Here is a 23,224-nt window from a genome sequence, read left to right on the forward strand (position 1 = left end):
TCAGTGCAAGATGCCCGTGATAACAGGGCACAGTGATGTGAAGTGTCCAGGACGGGTAGGTCCATAGAGACGGAGGCAGGGAGCTGGTTGCCAGGGCTGCGTGGGGGCGTGGGAGGGCCTGCTACTGGGTCTGGGGTCTGCTTGTGGGTGATGAGACGCTCTGGAGCTAGGTGGTGGCGGCTGACGGCTGCCTGATTCTGGGAGTGTGCTAAATCCCACTGACGTGTGTGCGTTAAATTTCACGGTATGTCAATTATATCTCAGTAAAAAAACCCCAAAACCTCAAAAACCTATCTGTTGGCGTCTGCTGTGGCCTGTGAGGGGACGCAGAGGGGCTCTGCCCTCCAGGGGTGATGGTCTGTTGGGGTGAGGAGGAGTGCGAGCCGGTCAGGAGGTGCCCGCTGACTGGGTCATGGTTCCGTCTTGCTGGTTTGAGCCTGGGGGTGGGCACGGTGTCACTCTCAGGGTCACAGGGTCCTCCTCCGGGGGAGAGGGCCTGTGGGTGCCTTCCTGGCAGGAGCTCCCTGGCTGGTTGAAGGCTGCCCCGCTCCAGATTGCATGAAGTCTGAGTTCTTGGTTCTGCCCGTTGGCGCCCTGGGGGGCTTGTCCTCAATCTGGCTCGCTGAGGCCCCAGCAGTTGCCCAGACCCACCTACCTTGCTCCTTCCTGGGCTCCTGTGAACACTGATGGTCACTGTCTTCCTGACTCCAGACTCCCAGCCAAGCCCGTGTCAGCTCCTTCTCCCCCTGTTGGCACTGTGCCCGAGCCCATCCCTCTTGCCTCCTGTGAGTGTAGCTCTGTTGTGCCAGCTGCACCGTGAGCTGCCCGGGGGGCTGCAGAGTGGCCAGCTCAGCCCTGGCCCAGGTCTCCCTGCCCCTCTGCCGCCTCGAGCGAGGCCCCACTGGCCTGGGAGGCTGTCTGTGTGCCTGGCGCCAGGGCCGCTCCTCTGGGGACCTGCTTCCCCAGCAGCCTTCCAGGCTGGGGGTGGCACTTCGAGGGGCCGCCAAGGCCCAGGGCTTAGCAGCCAAGTGCCTGAAGGAAACCAGAGGCTAGAAGGGGTTGATTCGCCCCTTGTTGAGCATGCTTCTGGGTTTTCAGACCTGTTTCCCCTCTTCCCACTTTTGTCCTTGTCTCCCTCTCTGTGTTCATTGATTCTCTGATGCTCCATCCACGCTCCGCCTCCAGCCCCGTCACATTCCTGACGTGCTTATGGTGGGGCAGGGATGGTTAGGGTTTGCTCTAGACTGAACGTCTGTGTCCCTCAGATTCACATCCTGGCTAAAATTTTATTTTGTGTTCTTTTTGGTGATGGCCATTCTGACGGGTGTGAGGTGGTGTCTCATTGTGGTTTTGATTTGCACTTCTCTGATGACCAGCAGCGTTGAGCGTCTTCTTAGGTGCCTGTTGGCCGTCTGCACTTCCTCTTGGGAGGTCTTCTGCCCGTGTTTGGAAAATGACCGTACGTGTTTGTTTATGTTTGGTTGTCCTGGGTCTTCGTTGCTGCGGGGGCTTCTCGAGCTGCGGCGACCAGGGCTGCCGTCTAGTTGCGGCGCTTGGCCTGCTCATCGCAGTGGCGTCTCTGGTGGCCGAGCACGGCTCTAGGGCGTGTGGGCGCCAGCAGGTCCCGCACACAGGCCCAGCGCTGCGGCCCCGCGCTCTGGGCACAGGCCCGGTGGCTGTGGTGCCCACACGCGGGCCAAGCACTGCGGCCCCATGCTCTGGGCACAGGCCCGGTGGCTGTGGTGCCCGCACATGGACCCAGCACTGCAGCCCCGCGCTCTGGGCACAGGCCCGGTGGCTGTGGTGCCCGCATGTGGACCCAGCGCTGCGGCCCCGTGCTCTGGGCACAGGCCCGGTGGCTGTGGTGCCCACACGCGGGCCAAGCACTGCGGCCCCATGCTCTGGGCACAGGCCCGGTGGCTGTGGTGCCCGCACGTGGACCCAGCACTGCGGCCCCGCGCTCTGGGCACAGGCCCGGTGGCTGTGGTGCCCGCACATGGACCCAGCACTGCAGCCCCGCGCTCTGGGCACAGGCCCGGTGGCTCTGGTGCCCGCATGTGGACCCAGCGCTGCGGCCCCGTGCTCTGGGCACAGGCCCGGTGGCTGTGGTGCATGGGCTTATTAGAACCCGTGTCCTGCACTGATTCTTTACCGCTGAGCTACCAGGGAAGCCCCTGGCCTATTTTTTTGGAGATTTTTTGAGTCGAGTTGTATGAGCTCTTTGTATGTTTGGACATTAGCCCCTTATCCATCATGTCGTTTGCAAACACTTTCTCACGTTCAGTAGCCTGTCTTTCCCCTTTGGCAGTGGCTTCCGTTACTGTGCACAAGCTTTTAAGTTTAATTAGGTCGCATTTGTTTATTTTGGCTTTCATTTTCTTTGCTTTAGGAGACAGATCAAAAAAAATATTGCTGTGATTTATGTAAAAAAGGTGTTCTGCCTGTGTTTCTCCTCTGGGAGTTTTATGGTTTGTTCTTACATTAGGTCTTTAATCCTTTTTGAGTTTACTTTCATTTGTGATGTTAGAGAATGTTCCAGTTGCATTCTTTTTCATGTAGCTGTCCAGCGTTCCCAGAGTCACTTATTAAAGGGCTGTCTTTTCTCCACTGTATATTCTTGCCTCCTCCCTCGTAGATTGATTGGCCATAAGGGCGTAGGTTTGTTGCTAAGCTTTTTATCCTCCCCCCTGATCTGTGTGTCTGTTTTGGTGCCAGTCTCACACTGTTTTAATCACTGTAGCTTTGTAGTATAGTCTGAAGTCAGGGAGGGTGATTCCTCCAGCTCTGTTCTTCTTTCTCAAGATCGTTTTGGCTATTTGGGGTCTTTTGTGTTTCCACACAAATTTTAAATTTATTTGATCTACTTCTATGACAAATGTCATTGGTATTTTGATAGAGATTGCGCTCAATCTGCAGATTGCCTTGGGTGTGGTCATAGTAACAGTATTAATTCCCAACCCAAGAACACACTGTGTCTTTCTGTTTGTCTTGTCTTCTGTTTATTTCATCGGTGTCTTACAGCTTTCCGAGTACAAGTCTTTTGCCTCCTTAAGTAGGTTTATTTGTAGGTGTTTTGTTTTGACGTAATGGTAAGTGGGATTGCTTCCTTAATTTTTCTTTCTGATGGTTTGTTTTAGCATATAGAAGTGCAGCAGGTTTCTGTGTGTTAATTTTGTACCCTACAACTTTAACAGATTCGTTATGAGCTCCAGTAGTTTTCTGGTGGCAGCTTTAGGATTTTCTATGTGTAATATTGTGTCATCTGCACACAGTGACAGTCACGTCCTCCCTTCCAGTCTGGATTCCTTTTATTTCTTTTTCTTCTCCAATTGCTGTGGTAGGGCTTCTGACGCTGTGTTGAGTAGAAGCGGCGAGAGTGGGCCTGCCGGCCTCGCTCCTGACCTTGGAGAACGTGCTCTTGGCTCTCAGTGTTGAGCGTGGTGTTAGCTGTGGGTTTGCCCTGTGTGATGGCCCAGCTGTCCTGATCCCCTCCCATTTCTCTTCTCCTTCGCCAAGCTGACTCCTCCTCTCCGCTTCCTCTTTAAGTCACAGTTGTAACTCTGTGATTATCCCTTTTCCTCCAGGTCAGATTTGCGAGTCACTGTCAAGTCTTTGCCTCTGTGTCTTGATATCTAGTTATTGCTGAAGCCTGTCTGTTCTCGTTCCGTCGGAATGGTCCCGTGTCGCCTCCTTCCTTCTTTCCTTTCTGCCTTTGATGGGCCTGCCCTGGCTCAGACCTTTCTTATTCCTACTTATTGCTGAAGGAGCCTCCAACTGCTCTCCTTGGGTCCCTCTTCCCTCTAATACGTCCTGTGCACTAGCAGGGGGTGAGCCAAGCTGAAGCACTGCTTTCTCCTTGGCTTAACAGCTTCCTGCTGCTTCCAGGACGACCAGACTCCTGGTATTTAATGCCTTTCATAACGGGCCTCTTAATGACTTGCTCATCCTTCTACTCCTTCCAGACATAGGAACAGTCCTAATGCTGGACTGTTGATGGTTAATCTTTACTTAATGCCTGTGAATAGTGAAGACAGTATCATGTGTACTGAAATATAAAGTATGCTGATGGTGTGACAGATCACGTGTAGTAACTGCTCTAGTGGGTGAGTAATAGCAGTGAACAGTCACTCACTCTCTCTTCCAGGTCTGGAAGGTGTCTTTCTGCGTTTTTCCTTTGATCTCAGTGTCCCAGGAAGCCTTCTTATCCTGGCTCCACACAGAGTACCCAAGGCGCACAGGCTGCTCACAGGCCCAGGTGCTGGTTTACTTCTGTTGTCCTGGTATAATTATTAATTCAGTTCAGTTCAGTCCAGTCGCTCAGTCGTGTCTGACTCTTTGCGACCCCATGGATTGCAGCACGTCAGGCCTCCCTGTCTATCACCAACTCCCAGAGTTTACCCAAACTCACGTCCATCGAGTCGGTGATGCCATCCAGCCATCTCATCCTCTGTCGTTATGCCCCCAGTACCCACTTCAGACAGTGTATCGTATGGCCACCCGACCTGTGTGTAATGAAGAGTGCGGGTTCCAACGTAGGAAGTGATGGGCCCACAGCTGCGGCTCCTTAGGCCTGCCCAGAGCCCTAATTTCCTGCCCATCTCCCTTGGCAGGTGTGGGGTTTCAGATTGTCAGGTACCTTGTGTGTGCAGCCATGACGCCAGGAGTTGGGGTACAGGGATGTGGCAAGGCCCAGTGCCTGCCCTTGGGGAGCCCCTGGTCGGGTACAGACAGACCTGGAACCCCATACTGCTCCTGGCGAGAGCAGAGGTGTGCCCTGGAGGCGGACAGGCCGATGGCTTCGGCGGGTGGAAGTGGGTGGTGCAGGCCGGGAGCCAGGGAGGCGGTTCTGTGGATGCCAGTGAACCGCTGGGTGGACCCCGGGACAGGTGACGTTCCACACCCCCTGGGGTGGGGCCCACCCAGGTGGGGGAGCCCTGGTGGCCCTGGGACGGGCGCCTGCCTGGCTGTGCCACGTGGTGTGGGCCCGACGGCGGGAATGTAAATGGTCAGTTCTTGAGTGTGCCCGGGTCGTCTCTCTCTCGATGCCACCCAGCCTCCTTCTGTGCGTTTACACGTGAAATTATATGCAGGGGCCTGTGGGATTATGTTGCTTTGCCTTTGTAATTACATTGCACATTTATCTAAAATTAATTGAGCTTATCTCTGACAAGGCTGTCTGCAGCCTTTCTGCGGGCTGGATCAGCTTCCTGTCTGCTGGGTCTCTCCATCCTGCGTGGGAGCTAGGGGCTGGCCTGCTGGCCTGCGGGGTCACAGCGCGGAGGGGGTCCCTCGGGACAGCTGGGCGCCGGCGCCTCTCTGCTCTGCACTCCTGAGGGTGGGGTTTGGTCCCAGGGGGGTTTCTTGAGTGGCAGATGCCGAGGACGCGCTGGAGGGCAGGAACCAGGAGAGGTCATGATGATCTCGGGGTCCTAGCCAGACCCAGAGATGAGGCAGAAGGCTCTCTCAGGGGCCTTGTGTGGCTGCCCTTGACCTTCAGACATCGTAGCGTCAGAACGATGTTACTTGCTGACCCCTTAGTAGACTCTGCCTGTTGACAAGTGGAGCAGCGGCTGCTCTCTGGAGGGTGCCTGGCTCTGTGTGCGAATATGTATTTCTTAAGGCAGAAGTGGTGGGAGACCGAGGGTCTGTCCTCATCGAGTCCTTCTGGGAAGCAAAGAAGCGAAGCTCAAGCTCCTAATTTGCTTGAAAGGGTTTAGATATTTAACACGAAATAGCAGTAGCCTTTCCTTTAATTAAATGCCATGCAGCACTGGCTGGCGGATCAATGGTATTGAAGGGAAAACAGTGTAATTAGACCTTGTGAAGGGACTAAGAGATGACTGGGCTCTGTGTCAGGGAGGGGCGCGGGGGGCTGGGCTCTGTGTCAGGGAGGGGCGCGGGGGGCTGGGCTCTGTGTCAGGGAGGGGCGCGGGGGGCTGGGCTCTGTGTCAGGGAGGGGTGCGGGGGGCTGGGCTCTGTGTCAGGGAGGGGTGCGGGGGGCTGGTCACAGGACGTGCAGGAGGCTGCACGCACTCTTCCCTGCCATAGACCTGGGAGCACCGGAGTTCTCCCTGAACATTTTGGGGGTACTTCTGGATTTCCTGTTAGTAACGAACGGATGTACCTCTCATTCACTCAGTCCCCTATTATCAGACATTTAGAGCCTATCTTTTTTGTTAACATATCAACAATGTTGTGGTGGCCATCTTTATGCATAAATATTTGGTTGTATTCTGGAGTGTCTCTTTGGGACAGATTCCCGGCGATGAAATGGCTAGCTCAGAGGGCGCGGGTGTTTTCAGCGAGGCTGGGATGTGACCTGGAGGTGTCCGTCCCCATGACAGCTCGTCCCAGAACCGTCTTCGGCCCTGCTGCCTGGTGCAGAGGGACGCGTTGCTTGGATTCCTGTGGCTACCTGGGTGCATGCGCAGGGCTCTGTGAGCATCGCTGGGTCGTGGTGTCCTTGGGGTGGGTGTGTTTGCCTCGTGTCTGTCTGCGGGCCTCTCCAACCACAAACACGCCCGGAGCCACACAGCCTTTGTCCAGTTTTTAGTTCCTGTAATGAAGCCTGGGAATCCCTGGTGGGGCATCGCTGTCCCACGGTCCTGCTGTCTAGGGGGCGGGGGCTCTTCCAAAGCCAGCCCGTCCTTGCCCTGTGCAGCGCCGATCAGCCTCCTCAGTTCTGATCAAATCTCTCCGTCCCGAGGTCCATCATTATGTCCCCTGGAACGAAGGGCCCTCTCACCCGGCTCCACCTGCCTCAGGAGGCAGTTAGGGTTATACTGCTAGGTCGCTTCAGTCCTGTCCGACTCTGTGCGACCCTATAGACGGCAGCCCACCAGGCTCCCCCGTCCCTGGGATTCTCCAGGCAAGAACACTGGAGTGGGCTGCCATTTCCTTCTCCAATGCATAAAAGTGAAAAGGGAAAGTGAAGTCGCTCAGTCGTGTCCGACTCCTAGCGACCCCATGGACTGCAGCCTACAAAGCTCCTCTGTCCATGGGATTTTCCAGGCAGGAGTACTGGAGTGGGTTGCCATTGCCTTCTCCGAGTTAGGGTTATAAATAGCCTTTAAGAAACGCCTCAGCCAGGACTTCTGGAGAATGTCTTTATTGAGATATAATGCCCATGCCAGATAGTTCACTGTTCAAGTGTCTGAGACAGTGGTTTGCCGTGTGTTTGTCGGGTTGTGTGGCTGTCACTGCATTCCGTTTCAGAGCTTGGAGAGAAAGCCCCGGGCCCGTTAGCAGCCACTCCGTGCCCCGGCCCTAGGCACCCTCTAGTCTCCTCTGTTTCAGGGGATTTCCCTGTTCTGGAACTTTCGTATGATGGAGTCTTACACCATGTAGCCTTTTGAGAATGCCTCTTTCACTGAGCCTAATGTTTTCAAGGTTCATCCATGTTGAGTGTCGATCCTGGAGTCCTTTTTTTGGGCCAAACAATCTCCCATGGTATGAGTAGGCCACGTGTTATTTATCCATTCACCTGTTGGTATTTAGAGTGTTTCCTCTTTTTGGCTTTCTTTCCAAGTACCACTGCCGCGAACACTCACATACATACAGGTTTTTATGTTTTCATTCCTGTGGGTGTATCCCTGGGAGGGGAGTTGCTGAGGCGGGGGGTAACCGTTGACCCTTTTAAGGAACTGCCAGCCTGTTTTCCGAAGGGGCTGGCACGTTTCACTTTCCCCTCTAGAAGAGGGCTCCAGTTTTTCTTTTCTCTCTCGTTTTAAATTTTACTGGAGTGCAGTTAGTTTACAATATTGTCTTAGTATCGGGTGTATAGCAAAGCGTCTCAGTTGTACACACACATGCGTTCATTCTCTCCTGGGTTTTTCCTCATATGGGTTATCACAGACGCTCCAGTTTTCCCACGCTGTTGAAGTCTGGTCATCCCGGTGGGCACGAAGTGGCATCTTGTTGTGATTTCAGTTTCCCTGATGGCTAATGATGTTGAGCATCATTTCACATGCTTATTGGCCATTTGTATATCTTTTTGAAGAAATAGCTATTAAGGTCCTTTGGCCTGATTTTAATTGGGTTATTGGTCTTTTAAAATTTGGTATCCAAGACTCTGACACTTAACAGTGTTCATTTTTTTCTAGTCGATTGCCGTGAGGACCAGCAGGAAAGCTGACTTTGGCTGGTCTGGCTGCTTCCTGCGGCAGCTGGTAGCTGGGTGGCGGGTGGAGGGGCCTAGAGCTTTCCAGGTGGGAGGGTGGGGAGAAGGGACGCCTGCCATGGGAGGAGGCAGGGCTGTTTTCCCGGCATTGCCGCAAAGCAACTTCTGTTTTAATAGGACTGGTTGTTCCCACTGTGAACAAATTGGGTATATTCACGGAGGTAAATTATAATAAAAAAGAGAAAAAGGACAGGAGGAGGAAAGAAGAGTCCTGCTTTTGTGATTCAATCAAGTAACCGAGTTACAAACTAGCAAAAAGAAGGAAGTAAGACTGCCGGATTCCTTTTTAACGCGGATACGCATAGTCCTGTGTTCCCTTCCCACGGTGACACAGCCAGCTTCCTCCAGTGAATAAAATGCTTCCTGGAAACCTGCTCTAAAATGTGTGAGGGGCATTTCCTGCAGCACCTGTGACCTGAGCAGAAGCAGCAGACACGCCGTGGGGTTGCTTTGTGGTGTGTGTGGCCCTAAACAGGGTCACAGCGGGGGCACGAGGGGCAGGTGGGCGTGAGTCCTGGTTCTCCTCGTGGGGATGTCGCTGTTGTGGGCAGTGCTCTTTGGTGGAGGGATGTTTGAAAACACATAATAAACTTAATATTTAAGAATGTGGTGTATCTCACGTAGAAGGACTTAGCAGTTAATTGCAGCAGTTTCTACAATAAAACGCAGCTCTGTCCTTTTGAAACCGTTCATCTTTCCGGGTCGTGAGATGCAGCGAGGCGGCCTGAGTGTGGACCTCAACTGGCCTTGCCGTGTGTTCTCTGGCCTGTGGCTTCAGGACTTCGTGTCTGTGAGCAGAGGAAGTGGCAGGAGGCCCTGGGGCCCTCTCCCCATCTTTTTCAGGACGCTCAGGGCCTGTGAGCGAACCGTCCACCTCCTCTCGTGTGGTCGCCGAATCCCTTTCTGGTGGCGTTGCAGCCCCAGGCGAGGGGCCCGCCCCTCTTGCAGGAGCCCCTGGGCGAGGCCAGTGGCGCCCCTGCTCTGTGGCCAGGGCGGGTGGGGGGGTGGGTGGATGGCAGGCCCACCGCTCAGAGCCCCCTCAAGGCCCAGGAGTCTGTATCTGCCCCCCGTCTCCCCTGTGATTCCTGTCCTGGTTGGGACTCATCATAGCCCATAAGTCGGGTCAGGTCACCTTACACAGAAGAAAACTGCTGTCCTTCCTTTGGTCAGCGCCACCCACGTCCCTCGAGGCTTTCCCTTAGGGCCCCACCTGGGCGCCCTGTCCCCAGCCTGCAGCCCTTGGTCCAGATGCTCCCTTGAGGAAGGCCTTTCCCTCTGTCTGTCTGGTGGACTCACCCCACCTTTCAGGATCCCTGTGTGGCCTCACTGTGCAGAACCCTCCCTGGCGCAGAGTGTGGACAGGACAGGACTCGCCTCGGTCCCGAGTCCCGGCTGCCTCTTCCCACCCCCGGTCTCCCCTCTCCCTGGTTCAGCTCTTTGCCCCTGGAGGAAGGTTTGTGCCTCTCAGTCTATTCTGAGGCCTCTAAATGTGCATGCCTTCCCTGCCTGAAGGGAAATCCTTTAGATAATAGAAAAAAATTACAGCCGGGAAAGTTATTTTGCACAATTTTTAGGATGTTAATTGCAGCAATTAAAGGTCATCGAGCTTGGAGTCCCAGAATGCGTAGAGAAGCTGGCAGGCAGTGGGGCGTCCGGGCCCCTCACCTCCTCTTCTTGCTGCCAGAGAGGAGCTGGGAGAGGAGCCCTCACCGTCGCTCATCGCTCCTGCCCTCCGGCCTGCAGGACCCTGCACAGCCGCCCTCTGGAACTCTTCAACGCCATCACGCGGCCAGGAAAACAGTTCCCCTCCCAGCTCCGTCTCCTGAAGGGAAACCTTGTTCAGATTTGCCAGAGGCCACACAGGAAGGCGTTTTTTCATACTGTTCGTGGGGTTCTCATATAGCTCAGTTGGTAAAGAATCCGCCTGCAACGCAGGAGACCCCAGTTTGATTCCTGGGTCAGGAAGATCCCCTGGAGAAGGGACAGGCTGCCCACTGGAGTGTTCTGGCCTGGAGAATTCCACAGACTGTACAGTTCATGGGGTCACAAAGAGTCGGACACGACTGAGAGACTTTCACTTTCGTGGGGTTCTCAGACCACCTGACCTGCCTCCTGAGAAATACAGATAGGAAGCAACAGTTAGAACTGGACATGGAACAACAGACTGGTTCCAAATCGGGAAAGGAGTACGTCAAGGATGTATACTGTCACCCTGCTTATTTAACTTATATGCAGAGTACATCATGTGAAATGTGGGGCTGGATGAAGCACAAGCTGGAATCAGGATTGCCAGGAGAAATGTCAATAACCTCAGATATACAGATGACACCACCCTTATGGCAGAAAGTGAAGAACTAAAGAGCCCCTTGATGAAAGTGAAAGAGGAGAGTGAAAGAGTTGGCTTAAAACTTAACATTCATAAAACTAAGATCACGGCATCTGGTCCCATCACTTCATGGCAAATAGATGGGGAAACAATGGAAACAGTGACAGACTTTATTTTTTTGGGTTCCAAAATCACTGCAGATGGTGACTGCAGTCATGAAATTAAAGGATGCTTTCTCCTGGGAAGAAAAGTTAGGACCAACCTAGACAGCATATTAAAAAGCAGAGACATTACTTTACCAACAAAGTTCCGTCTAGTCAAGGCTATGGTTTTTCCAGTAGTCATGTATGGATGTGAAAGTTGGGCTTTAAAGAAAGCTGAGCACCGAAGAATTGATGCTTTTGAACTGTGGTGTTGAAGAAGACTATTGAGAGTCCTTTGGACTGCAAGGAGATCCAACCAGTCCACCCTAAAGGAAATCAGTCCTGAGTGTTCATTGGAAGGATTGATATTGAAACTGAAACTCCAATACTTTGGCCATCTGATGCAAAGAAATGACTCTTTTGAAAAGACCCTGATGCTGGGAAGTATTGAAGGCGGGAGGAGAAGGGGATGACAGAGGATGAAATGGTTGGATGACATCACTGACTCTATGGACATGAGTTTGAATAAACTCCGGGAGTTGGTGATGGTCAGGGAGGCCTGGCATGCTACAGTCCATGGGGTCGCAAAGAGTCGGACACTACTGAGTGAATGAACTGAACTGAACTGTGGTGACGGGATTTCCCAGGCAAGAATACTGGAGTGGGTTGCCATTTCCTTCTCCAGGGGATCTTCCCGACCCAGGGTTCAAACCTGTGTCTCCTACATGGCAGGCGGGTTCTTTACCATTTGAGCCACCAAGGAAGCCCTTGCATTGTGTGAGTCAGCTCCTCCTCTCTCAGCAGTGTTCCATCATTCAGATTTGTGTTGACACTTCTTCAGTTCAGTTCAGTCGCTCAGTCGTGTCCGACTCTTTGTGATCCCATGGACTGCAGCTCGCCAAGCCTCCCTGTCCATCACCAACTCCTGGGGCTTGTTCAAACTCATGTCCATTGAGTTGGTGATGCCATCCAAACATCTCATCCTCAACCATGTCATCCTCTGAACTGGCTGCGGCCCGGGGCGAGGGCAGGTGTGACAGGCTCCTCCCGGCAGCGGGACTGGAGAAGCGGGGGCCGGGTGATCCCTCCTCCTGGGCTCCCCATGGGCTTGGCAAGAACACACAGGGCACCCGCCACCCCACTTGCCAGAGGCCCGGCGGGCCCATTGGGACCCTCCCCCGACTCGGGGCGGGGAGGCGCGAGCAGACATTTCGTGTCTGCTCTCATCTCCTCCTGGATGCCCTCGCCCCTGTTTATGACACCGCTCCCTTCCTGTTGTGTGGATGAGGTCAAGGGCGGCCGGCAGACATAAAGCTGCTGGGTTGTGGCGTGGCTTCCCGGTGCCTCTCCAGCAGCGGCGCTGGGGTGTTCCTGGCGTCCCCTCCTGCAGAGAGGAGGCCGCCTCTGCTCGGTGTCCCACGTCAGCTGTGCACCTTCCTCGAACTGCTTCCCTGAATGCAGTGTTACACTTTCCTCCTGCTTGCAGCGAGCCCCTGGAGGGTAGGAAGGGGTCTGATCGTACTCTCCCAGGCTTCTTTGGAGTGATCGGTTTTCACGGACCGGATAAATCAATGTGTGAGATGGACTCAGAGCAGGGGGAGCGTGGAGGTGGCTTTGGCCCCAGGGGCAGCTTACACAGAGGGGCGCTCAACATGTGCCGGTCAGAGCAGGCTGACGGATGCGCCTTGCCCATACCCTGGCTTCTAGGAGCCAGAGATGTGCTTGGCAGGCCCTCTGAGGCTGGAGACAGCTCAGCCTCTGTATTAGGTTCGCACGGGAGCCTCGGTGACGGTGATGCGCGTGCATTTCTTATGTGTCTTGGAAAGATCTACAATTTTATCGTTGTACCAAAGTGAATCAGGCTACAAACAAAATACTGTGGTGAAGAGTCCAGCGTTCTTACTTTATGCATTTTAGTAAAGTATTAAAGAGTTTTCCAGTCTCAATTTATAGTAGTATTTTATAATAATACAAAATGTGTGTTCTTTCTTGTTTTAAAATGTTTTAAAACATTAATGCATTTTCACACTAATGCATTTATTTTTGTTCAGTGTTTCTGCCAGATTTTAGTACTACCAAAGTTTTGAAAAATAAGACTTAAAACCAGTTCAAAAGAGTATTAGAAAAAAAATAAATTATGAATTGATTTTTCTATTATTCCTGGCTTTTCAGGGGAAAAAAAGGTACTTATAATTAGGAGTTCTTTGCATACACCATTCTGTGACAGATTTTTGGTTCCGTCTCAGATGTGATTTTACATCCAATTAGAACAAACGAGCCCCAATGGCTGCGTGGTTTGGGCTCGTGGAGAGGAATGAGTAATTACATCCGGAAGCCTAGTAGGATCGAGCTCTTGCGTTTGTGTGTCACGATACTTTCCTGGGTGTTGTTTCTTTGTTCCATGCGAGGATTCTGTGACTCAAGCAAGGAAGGTATTTTTGTTTTGTTACAAGTTTTAGAGGAAGGAACTGGGGCTCAGGAGAGATTTAGAGGACTGAGGGAGGCCATAGAGTCTCACTGGCCACGCTGGGCCTGGAGCCCACGTCTGCTGAATCCACAGCCAGTGTCTGTTGCCCTGCCCCTCTCTGCTAGGTCAGCCTCCGGGGGAATCTTACTGAGAAGGGAAGACTCACAGCACATACGAGTATGGAGTTGTGATACTGGTGTTGTTTCCATAAAGACAGTTCCGAATTTTAGTTTTTAGAAAGCAAATGCGCGATTGTAGAAGATTTGCTCTTTATTTCTCATTCATTTCCTGCTTATTAAAGCACGTGTCACATTTTAGTTTTCTCTTGTAGACGACTAATGAGTCTGCAGTCTGATTCCGAGAAACATAGGGACAGAGAGCCGGCAGAAAAGCCAAACACAGGCTGTCACCATAAAGACTCAGGGAGCTGAAATAAAAGGTGGAAAAAAGATCTGCCAGGGACGTGCTACTCATAAAAAAGCTAATTTGTGAAATAATATCAGGAAAAAAGCAAACATCAATACAAAGAGGGATGTGTCATAGTGATAACAGGTTCAACTCGTTAAGTAGAGATGTCTTTCCTAAATGTGTTTGTCAGAGTCATGGGTGTAACAGCAATTCATTTTTTACAAGCAGAGACAGTATACTTTTCTATGAATACATCACAGTTTGTTAACATATCCGCCTGCTCACAGATTGTTCACAAGCCTTCCCCCCGTGGAAAAGCTGCTCTGAGGGTCCTTGTGGATACTGCACTGTGGGCCTGCGTTTCCAGTTCTGTTAGGCAAATATGAAGTAGTGGGGCTGCTGGGTCATGGGACAGATATATGTTTAACTTTACGTAAAATAAAAAGCCCTGCCATGTGGCTTTTCAAAGTGGTAGCACAGCGTCGGACGCGACTGAAGCAACTTAGCAGCAGCAGCAGCCTTTTATCCTGCCCACCGTTATTTTTTAAATTGATGTGGAGATACGTGTTTCCAGCTGCCTTTTGCATCAGTTTCGTTAGGCCACATTTCTCAAGGAATATGTCCATTTCGTGTAAATTTTGAATTTATTGGCATAAAGTTGTCACCAGGATCCGTTTATTATTTCTTTGTGGCTGTAGAGTCTGTAGCGATGTTCCTTTCTCATGTCTGACACTTTTTCCCAGTGGTCAAGTCTACCTACACGTTTTTATTGATTTTTTTTTTTGTTTTTAAAGCAGTTTGCTTATTTCCATGCTTATTTTATTTCCCTTCTTTTAGTTTAGCTTTGTTTAAAATCCCTCATCTTTCCCTAGCTTCTTAAGTAGAACCTCATTGCTTTGAACCTTTATTCTTTTCTGATTTAGGCTTTTAAGGGCATACATTTCCCTCCGGGCATTGTGTTAGTTATATCCTACACATGTTGATATCTGTTATTATCATTCAGTTTGAAATATTTTACAATTTTTTTCTTGTGATTTCTCTGATTTATGAGATATTTAGAAGTATGTTAATAAAGTTCCAAATACTTGAGGATTTCCTGGGTATCACAGTAGAGTGATTTCTCACTTAAGGCATCTGGTCAGATAAACCTGATGTTGTTTTGAGCTCTTGATGCTTATCACGACTTGCTTGGGCAGCACATGCGGCCCGCTTGGTAAATACGCTGTGTGTCCTTAAAAATAATGTGCATTCTTCAGGTGGTGGATGTGGCGTCCTGCAGACCAGTTAGATCCAGTTCACATCTCCCTTTACTGGTTTTTAAAATGCCTATTCTGTCGGTTGCTCAGGGAGGGGCACCGAAATCTCGGCCTACGATTGAAAGTTTGTCTATTTCTCTCAGTGTTTGCTTCATGCATTATGAAGCTACATTATTAGGTACACACATTTAGGAAGGATATCTCTGCTTAACGAGTTGAACCTCTTATTGTTACGGAACATCCCTCTTTGTACTGATGTTTGTTTTTTTCTGATATTATTAAGCAAATTAGCTTTTTTATGAGTAGCACGTCCCTGGCAGATCTTTTCCACCTTTTATTTCAGCTGCCTGAGTCTTTATGGTGACAGCCTGTGTTTGGTTCTCCTTTCAGCGCTCTGTCCCCGTATTTCTTGCAGAATCACTAGTCGTCTAAGAGAGGAAACTAAAATGCAAGAAAGACTTCAATAAGCAGAAAATGAATGAGAAATAAATAGCACATCTATAGCAGTGCATTTGCTTTCTAAAAAGTAAAAGTTGAAAACATCTTTATGTGAACACCAGTGTCCCACCTCCATAGTCATCTGTAGCGTGAGTCTTTGCTTCTCAGTAAGATTCCCCCCTGGGAGGCTGACACTGCCAATGCTCCGTGACCCAAGGAGGCAGAGAGGGGTAGGCGTGTTAGCAGCGTGATCTAGCCCTCATCTGCCTCCTCCTGCTTCTATCTCCGAATTTCCTTTCTGGTCACTGCCCTGCTTTCACTGCCACCCTCACGGCCACCACCGCCTCTGCCTTGGGCTTCGAAAGTAGGCCCTTGCCTGGTGGTCTTGTGACCGCTGGCCCCTCTGATCCTTTTTCCACACCGTGGTCAAGCCCTTGCGTGTAAGCTGTTCCTGGGCCCAGAATGTTCCCCTTGCGGCCCCCTCTTCTCTCAGGTGGTCTCTCTGCACCTCTGGGTCGCGTTTCAGCTCTGACGCCCTCCAGGAGACCTTGCTGACGGGGTGCACCTCCCCCTCAGGACTTCGCCGCATCCCTCCCCTCGTGCTGTGAGCACTTACTCTGGTTGAGACTTTACCTTGGTCCGCCCTTGGGCCGAGAGGTGAGTTCCCCGCGTGTGGGGTCTGCGTGACGGTCACCCTTGTAATTAACTCCCCTGCCCTGCTGGCCCCAGGGAAGCGTTCCTTAGATACTTGTTAGCGTCCGTCAGTGACCTCCGTGTTTTCCTGTTTCTTTCTGTCTTCAAGTAAAATCTTACCGTTTTCTTCACATGGTATTTCTGGTGCGTTTCTTGTTAAGCTCATGCCTGTAACCTTTTCCACTTCTTTTTTTGTCAGTAGAGACAAGCTATTGATTTTTTGACTCTTGTATCTGCCCGTCTTGCTGAACTTAGAACCTGGGGTCCTCCATGTCTCTGGGTGCTATGTGCCTGTCTGCTGGCTTCATCCTCAGGCTGGTGGTGGGGTGGGGGGCTGCCGGCCCCCAGCTTGACATCTGGCACCACCAGCATTCAGAGGAAGCAGAGATCCAGAGATCAGAGATCTAGCAGATCCCCAGAGAGCCAGGAGAACTGTCCTCAGGCGCCCCCGCTGCTCTGCGCTCTCTTCCCAAGGTTCAGATGGGGTCCCAGGCCCATGGCCAGATTGGCTGCTGGTGAGGGTGTGGCTTTGCCCCCATGCCAACCAGCCCAGCCTGAGTGTAGAGCAGGTGGGTGGGTTCGTGCCCCAACCTGCTGGGGGGGGGTGTGTGTGTGTGTGTGCCTCCATGCCAACCAGCCCAGCCTGAATGTACAGCAGGCCGGTGGGTTCCTGCCCCTGACCTGCTGGGGTGAGTGTGTGTGTGTGTGTGGTCACTTTGCACAGTCAGGATTCTGCTGGAAAGGTGGAAGGTGCAGATGGCCCTGACCGGCTGGGTGTGTGTGTGGTGGTGGGGGGAGGGGGGCGTCACTTTGCACAGTCAGAATTCTGTTGGAAATGTGGAAGGGGCAGATGGGCCTGGGTTGAAAGTCCACACCTGACCCCTGTCAGAGTGGCCCTGGGACTTCTCCCACCCACATCCTGACACCTGGATCAGGTTGGAAGATCTCCTGGTGTGCAGCGGCCTTTTCGTTCCTGCAGTCTTACTGATCTTGGACCTTCAGTGGTGTTGCAGTCTGCTGACGTTTGATTTTGGACCCTTCTGTCTGTGAGATCTGTCTGCATTAGCAGAAGCCTTCTTAGTAATGGCAGTCCACGGTGGGGAAGGACTCGGGGACATGAAGGCCCCTTGGTTTGCGTGACACCACGGCCGAGTCCCCTCACCTCTCTGAGCCTGTTCCTCCATCACTCAGTAGGACCGTGGCCCCAACTAACTCAAGCTGCCTGGAGGACCTCATACCCGAAAGCTCCCTTTCAGCACCAGAGTCAGAACCGTGTCTCACTGTGTTGACTGAAGGTACCGTCTTGCGAGGGTCCTTCATGAGGAGAGAGGTTCAGAGGACATCAGTGGTGGAGATTTCTCTAGGCTTTCTTCATAAACAATCCTCAGAAAGCGGGCCCATGCAGCCACTGAGGCCCCAGGAACGTGATTGGTAAACATCGCATTATTGGTGTTCGGATATTAGGTTCCTGCTTTTCATAATATCCTCAGGGAACTGGGGAAGATTTGATATTTTCTGAGATTGCCGTGAAACGCAAGTTATTGCTGGTGCCATCGCCCAATTATTCCGTACTTATTTTACTTAGACTTTAGTAATTGGAAAGAGATTAGATGTCAGGACTTTGTATTTTGTTGATTCTATTACCAGAGTTCTCCTCTTTAATCATTTCCTTTATTCCTAGTATTAATCATTAGCTCGGAGCTGTTAAGGGAAGAACCTAACTTAAAGGAAAGAAATAATTACTTCCGTTTCTGTAGGTCTGACTGTTAGGTACCTACAGATTGAAATGTGTTCTCTGGCCATTCGGGGCCTGTGATGGAGGCGCTCGAGGAGACCCCGAAGGTCGGAAAGAACCCAGGGCCCTGACTTACCCGCTTCCCCAGGCTGCGCCCTGACCTGCTCTTGTCCAGGCGCCTCTGTCCATGCCAGCCCCGCCCTCTGTGACCACCGCCCAGCCTGGGGTGTTTGTCGGGGCAGCTGTGGCTTGCACTGTTGACGCTTGATTGTCCCCAGGGTGTGATGTGGCCACATCCTTAATCAGTGCTGTGTAGACACAAGCTTATCTCCACGAACTGATGTCTTTCAAAACCCCTACTGACACAGAGAACAGATGTAGAACCTGGGCTGGGGAAGAAGGAGCGGGTGGGACGAATAGAAGGCGGGACGTGGCGGCGTGTACACTACCTCCTTAAAGTCGGTGACCCGTGGGGGTTTGCCGTGCGACTCGGGACTCACACCGGAGCTCTGTAACCACCTTGAGGAGTCAGATGGGGTGGGAGGTGGGAGGGAGGTTCAAGATGGGGGGGGACACACACGTATACCTCTGGCTGACTCGTGTTGATGTATGGCAGAGACCAGCACAGTGTCGTGAAGCAACTATCCTTCAATTATAAAGATAAATCTATTAAAAAAAGTCTGTCCTGAGAAGCACACCTCATGTAGGTCTTCTTAAAGAGTAAGTGGTGAGAGTGACAAGGGATGAAGGAACGGTGTGAGCTGGGGGCGGGGGGAAAGAGGGAGGGGAGTGGGTGCGTGGGGAGGCAGGAGGCTGGGGGAAGCGTGTCCTCTGCCCCTGGCCTGTCCCTGTGGCTCCAGGGACGCTTGGGCCGTGTAGAGCAAGCGTGTGCTAAGATCTAAAGGCAAACAGGTCACGTTTAGCTTGGTTTGAATAGAGTGGTGACTTCTCCGGTGTGTTGAAAACAATCAGTATCTGAAATTGTTCTCATTTAGGTTCATTATGGTTTCATTTATGGGGCTCCTTGCCCCCCGAGGAACTGGAGGAGGATGTCACCCGAGGGGGGAAGCTTTGCCTGCCATCCGTAACCCCCTTCTTCCTGTCTCTCTTGTGTTAACAGAGGAGCTCAGGAAGCTGAGCTGGTCCGGGATCCCCAAGCCCGTCCGTGCCATCACGTGGAAGCTGCTCTCAGTAAGTTGCCCCCCTCTGTGCCCGCACCCTGCACACCCTGCCCAGGCACCGTTCTCCCACGAGGACAGGCTCTCCCGGCCCGGGCGGGCTTTGAGCCCCACACGTGTCCCAGCTCCACCTCGCAGATCCGGCTTTGGCTGGGGCTGTGATGGCATTTCCCACCCTTAGCTCAGTTTCATGCTTGGTTTGCCAAGACTGGGAGAAAATGAGGGTAAATCATAACGGCTGTGTTCTTTTTCTCTGATCTTATTATTTTTAAAGTCTTTGTGGTGTTTCCAAACCTGTGTTATAAAATGGTTCCAGCATAGAAGATTCTTTCAGCTCCGAGGACTCAAACAGGGAAATCTTTTAAAAAGCATCAGTGGTGATGGTGTTAGACCAGTGTGTGTTTGTGTGACGGAGGCTGGGCTGTGGCTCCCTCACACCCAGTGCGGAGCAACACATTCTGGGGGCTTCGGGAGAAGGTGGGAGCTGGTTCTCGCCCTGAGTCAATGTCAGAAGTGAGCTTGGCCCTGCTGAACATCTCGGAGTCGTTTCTAGACAGGTTTCTTCCCATTTCCTTTTTTTTTCTTCCTTGTTATTTTGGGAACTAAGTCAATAGAGACCCCTAAGAGTTTACCCTAAATTGGGTTGGACTTTCAGTATTAAAAGAGTCTTTCTTGCTAATGAGCTTTAATAAATTTGCAGCTTAGTACCTCGTAATCCTGCATGCAGATGCAGCTCCGAACAGTGAATATTTATTGATCAAATATTCTCTTGCAATTAAAATTAGACCCGCTGCAATTGCTAATGTTTTTGTTCGGTGTTTTTTTATTTTAAGCGTTTGTATCTGGTTTTCCCAACATTCTCTAAGAGAGGCTACAGGCTTTCCAGGCCGCATTTTAGGAAGTTCGCATTTAGGAAGACTTTCCGGGTCTCTGTGGAGGTTTTGCATTTGTGAAGGGTGTGCTCCTCCTGGTGGAAAGCCCTCTGTGAATTACGTTGTCCCGGCCTCTTCCTTTAGCTCCCCGCCTCTGCAGGTCATGGTTAGACACCCTCACACGCTGCCCAGTGACTGCCTTGGAGGAAGAGCCGCCTGGGGTCAGTGGGCAGAGGGGCAGGGGCGACGTGAGATCGGCTCGGCTCGGCCGGTCTGAAGCGGGGCGGGACGGTGGGGAGGGTCTGTGACCAGCGGCGCTGGGATGCAGGAGACAGAGTCTGGCCTTCTTGACGTTTGTTCACGTCACCACCGCCGGTTACAGGGGCCCCTGTCCAGAGGCGGAGGGGAGCCGGACTCCAGCGCACCACAGTGGGGGCCTTGGGTTGGTCAGGGGTGCAGCGGGATGTGATCGGGGACCACAGACCGTGGCGTGCGTGGGCCGCAGGCGGCCCCAGAGGGCGAGAGGAGGGCGACAGTGTTTTGGGCACGTGTCTGGGGTCTTCGCCCCCGGGTGAAAGCGGAGGCGGGCTGGGGTGGAGGAAAAGGGCAGAGGTGACTAGGGCAGCTCTCACTGTCTTCGACTTGCGTTGACAGATGAGTTAAAAAGGCGTTGGGGACAGTGAGCCGAGCCCGTCCCTCCGAAGGTGGGCCACCAGCGGGAGGGCGTCCCACAGCTTCTCGGAGAAGGTGGGGTGCTTCTGGCCGTCTCTAAGGGCGTGTCGGGGTTTCCCGGGTGAGCGACACGGGAGGTCACGTGGCCTGGGGAGGCAGAGAACCAGCACCGAGGCTCCCCAGGAACCGGCGGGTCAGCTGACCCCTTGGCGGGGGCAGGGGGTGGGAGGGGGGGTGCGGGGAGGCCAGGTGCCCAGGGCTGGGCCGCCTCCTGAAGGGCTGTGGGGTGAAGCCAGGCGCCCCGGGCCGGGGGAGGGACTGCAGCTTGCCTCCTCCCCTTGTTCGCTCAGCGTTGCCCGAGCAGTTCCACGGTCTTGGGCGTGTTGTCTGTGGCCGGGAAAGCAGGGAAGGGGAACAACCACGTCCCCGTAGCTCCTGGGGCCCGCCGAGAAGGAGGGAGCCCCTGCCCTCTCTGCCCTCTGGCCCCGGGGTGGAGCTGGCCCCCTGCAGACAGAGCGCCTGTCCTTCCAGCATGCGGCTCTCCCCGCGCCTCTCCTCTGCCTTTTTGCTTGTTCTGCAAACGTTTCTTGTGTTTGCTGTGTGCCGTCCTGCGCAGTGTGAGATTCCTGTGCCAGCAGCGGGTCATGCCCCTTGGAAGGGGGTAGGAGCTGGGATGGGCGGGATGGAAGGGGAGGAGGGTCCCAGGCCACTGAGGAGAAAGCCAGGGTGGGTGCTTGGGGACGGTGCTCACTGACTACTCAGGCCTGTGTGGGTCAGCAGGGGTGTCACCCCCACCTGACGGGCTCCCGCCTGCACACGCTGTGGCCTCAGGGAGTGGGGAGGGGATCTGGGCGTCCGGGGCAGGGAACCCACGCAGTTAAGGGGTGCTGGTCAGACATGGGCTTGGGCAGGCAGGGGGAAGTCTTGACTGTGGGGCCTTTCCTCTCCCGTCCTGTGAACCACACCCGGAGCTCGTGAGCCTCTGTGCTCGTCCTGGGGTGCCCCCGGCACGGTCAGCCTCAGGGCATGTCCTCTGATGGGAGACTTGGAGAGCACAGTGAACCCCGTTAATCACTTGGCCCAGATTCAGCAGGTGTTTCTTGAGCATCTGTCCTGGGCTGGGCCCTTTACAAGTGTCAGGCCCACGAGTGTCCTGGAGGAAGCACCCGGGGGCTCCTGGGGCTGGGCCGGGGGTGGAGCAGCGGTCACCCAGTCAGGACTAGCTCTCAGTCATTCTCTTGAGGGCCTCACGCTCCTGTCTCCTGGGGAGTTCTTGCGAATGCTGACATGTGGGCCCATGGAGCAGATCCCGGGGTGGACTGCGGTCCCAGGGTGTGCACCGACTCCAGGTTCCACCGAGCACCTGGCCCAGGCTGGGGGGAGGGGGCAGGGGCGGGCGTGGCAGGGGTGTGTGGGCTTCGGGCCTCCTCTCTCCCTGCAGCTTTCCATTCTGGGTCCACACTTGTGTTAGCTGGGGGGCTTGGTAATTGCTGCCATCTGGATTCCCCAGGGGTGCTCTTGCGGGTCCAGGGTGGGGGGCGCTGCTCTAGGACACTCCGGCCCCCTGAGGGACAACGCAGGGCACCCCCGAGCTTGCTGGGAGATGAGGCGTCGAGGGCAGCACCCCTGGGCGGAGCGCTGGGGGGGCGCGGCTGGGCCTGACTCACCTGCAGCTGAGGGGCGGCTGTCGGTAAGAGTTTATGCTCTGCCTCATTTAGGGAGACCACCGGCTTGCCTGATGTTTCAGGGTCTGCCGTTAACACTGTCCTGGTGGTGTGTGGACGAGCACTTTCTTAACGGATGAGTAGGAGATGCCGCTTTAATGAAGAAAGATGGGAAGCCGGGCTCTGGTCACTCAGGAGAGCTAACCCATACTCCAGAGCTCACCGGTAAACCGCTTCTGATGCCATCTAACGCTGAAATTCCATGCAAGTGGTGCAGAAACTTTTAAAAACCAGTGCTGTAGACACTGCTTTCCTTCAAATAGATAGCCAACAGGGACCTGCTGCATGGCACAGGGAACCCTGCTCAATATTCTGTAATAACCTAAATGGGAAAAGAGCTTGCAACAAGAACGGGGGATTGTACGTGTGTAACTGAAGCACTTTGCTGTAAAACCGGAAACTAACTCAATGTTGTTAATTAACTATACTCCAACATGAAACAAAAATTTAAAAATTTAATGCTCTAGAAAATTACATTTTTGGCTCTTTTAAAAAAGCATTTCAGAAATATCCAACAAAAACTAAGCACTTGCCATCCGTGGCAGTTGGTAGGGTGGTTGGAAACGACGAGTGAGGCTCTTACGCTGTCTTTCCTTCTGTCCGTTCATCGAGGTGAGTTTGCACGTGAACCCGGCGGGAGGGAGCGACTTGATGTTTGTGTCAGCGGGACAATTCTGATATAAGTATATGCGTGCATTGTTTTACATTTATGATTAGTGTTTTTATAGCATGCTAATACAGCAATTAAGTTTTCTGTAGTTCTGTCATTTAAAATTCATTGCATACTTGAATATATTTCATTTGCATAATTTCCAGTCTTGCTTAATTATCTGGAGGCCTCAACTTGCATGTGTGTGTTTTCCTTCAGGAAGGGGAGCGTCAGGAGGCTGTGGGCTTGCTCATTGCCCGCATTCCCACTTCGATGCCCTTGCCTTTCAGAAGTTCTGTCTCGGTTCTTCAGTTAACATTTGAGGGTGGCGAGACTTTCTGGGCCCTCGTTCCCGTTCAGTTAGAATCCACCGGTGGCACTGCAGGTGGTCTGTGTCAGGCTGTCCCCTCCGGCCGCAGCCGGCGCCCCCCCGGCGGCCCCAGTGCCCTGACCCGGCCGCTGCATGCGTGTCCACCCTCCTCCC

The 23,224-nt window shown here is 52.9% G+C and overlaps 1 protein-coding gene across 2 annotated transcripts in view; it reads left to right on the top strand.

Moving 5' to 3' along the window:
• The window catches only part of TBC1D22A (TBC1 domain family member 22A), a 256,637-nt gene that overhangs the window by 68,871 nt on the left and 164,542 nt on the right, over window positions 1–23,224 (top strand). For both annotated transcript variants that reach the window (XM_005207532.5, NM_001076520.1), the window contains 1 exon segment: window positions 18,766–18,836. In XM_005207532.5, coding sequence (XP_005207589.1) covers window positions 18,766–18,836 — 71 coding nt within the window.

The sequence above is a fragment of the Bos taurus genome, chromosome 5, assembly GCF_002263795.3.
Source record: "Bos taurus isolate L1 Dominette 01449 registration number 42190680 breed Hereford chromosome 5, ARS-UCD2.0, whole genome shotgun sequence".
Classification (NCBI taxonomy): Eukaryota; Metazoa; Chordata; class Mammalia; order Artiodactyla; family Bovidae; genus Bos; species Bos taurus.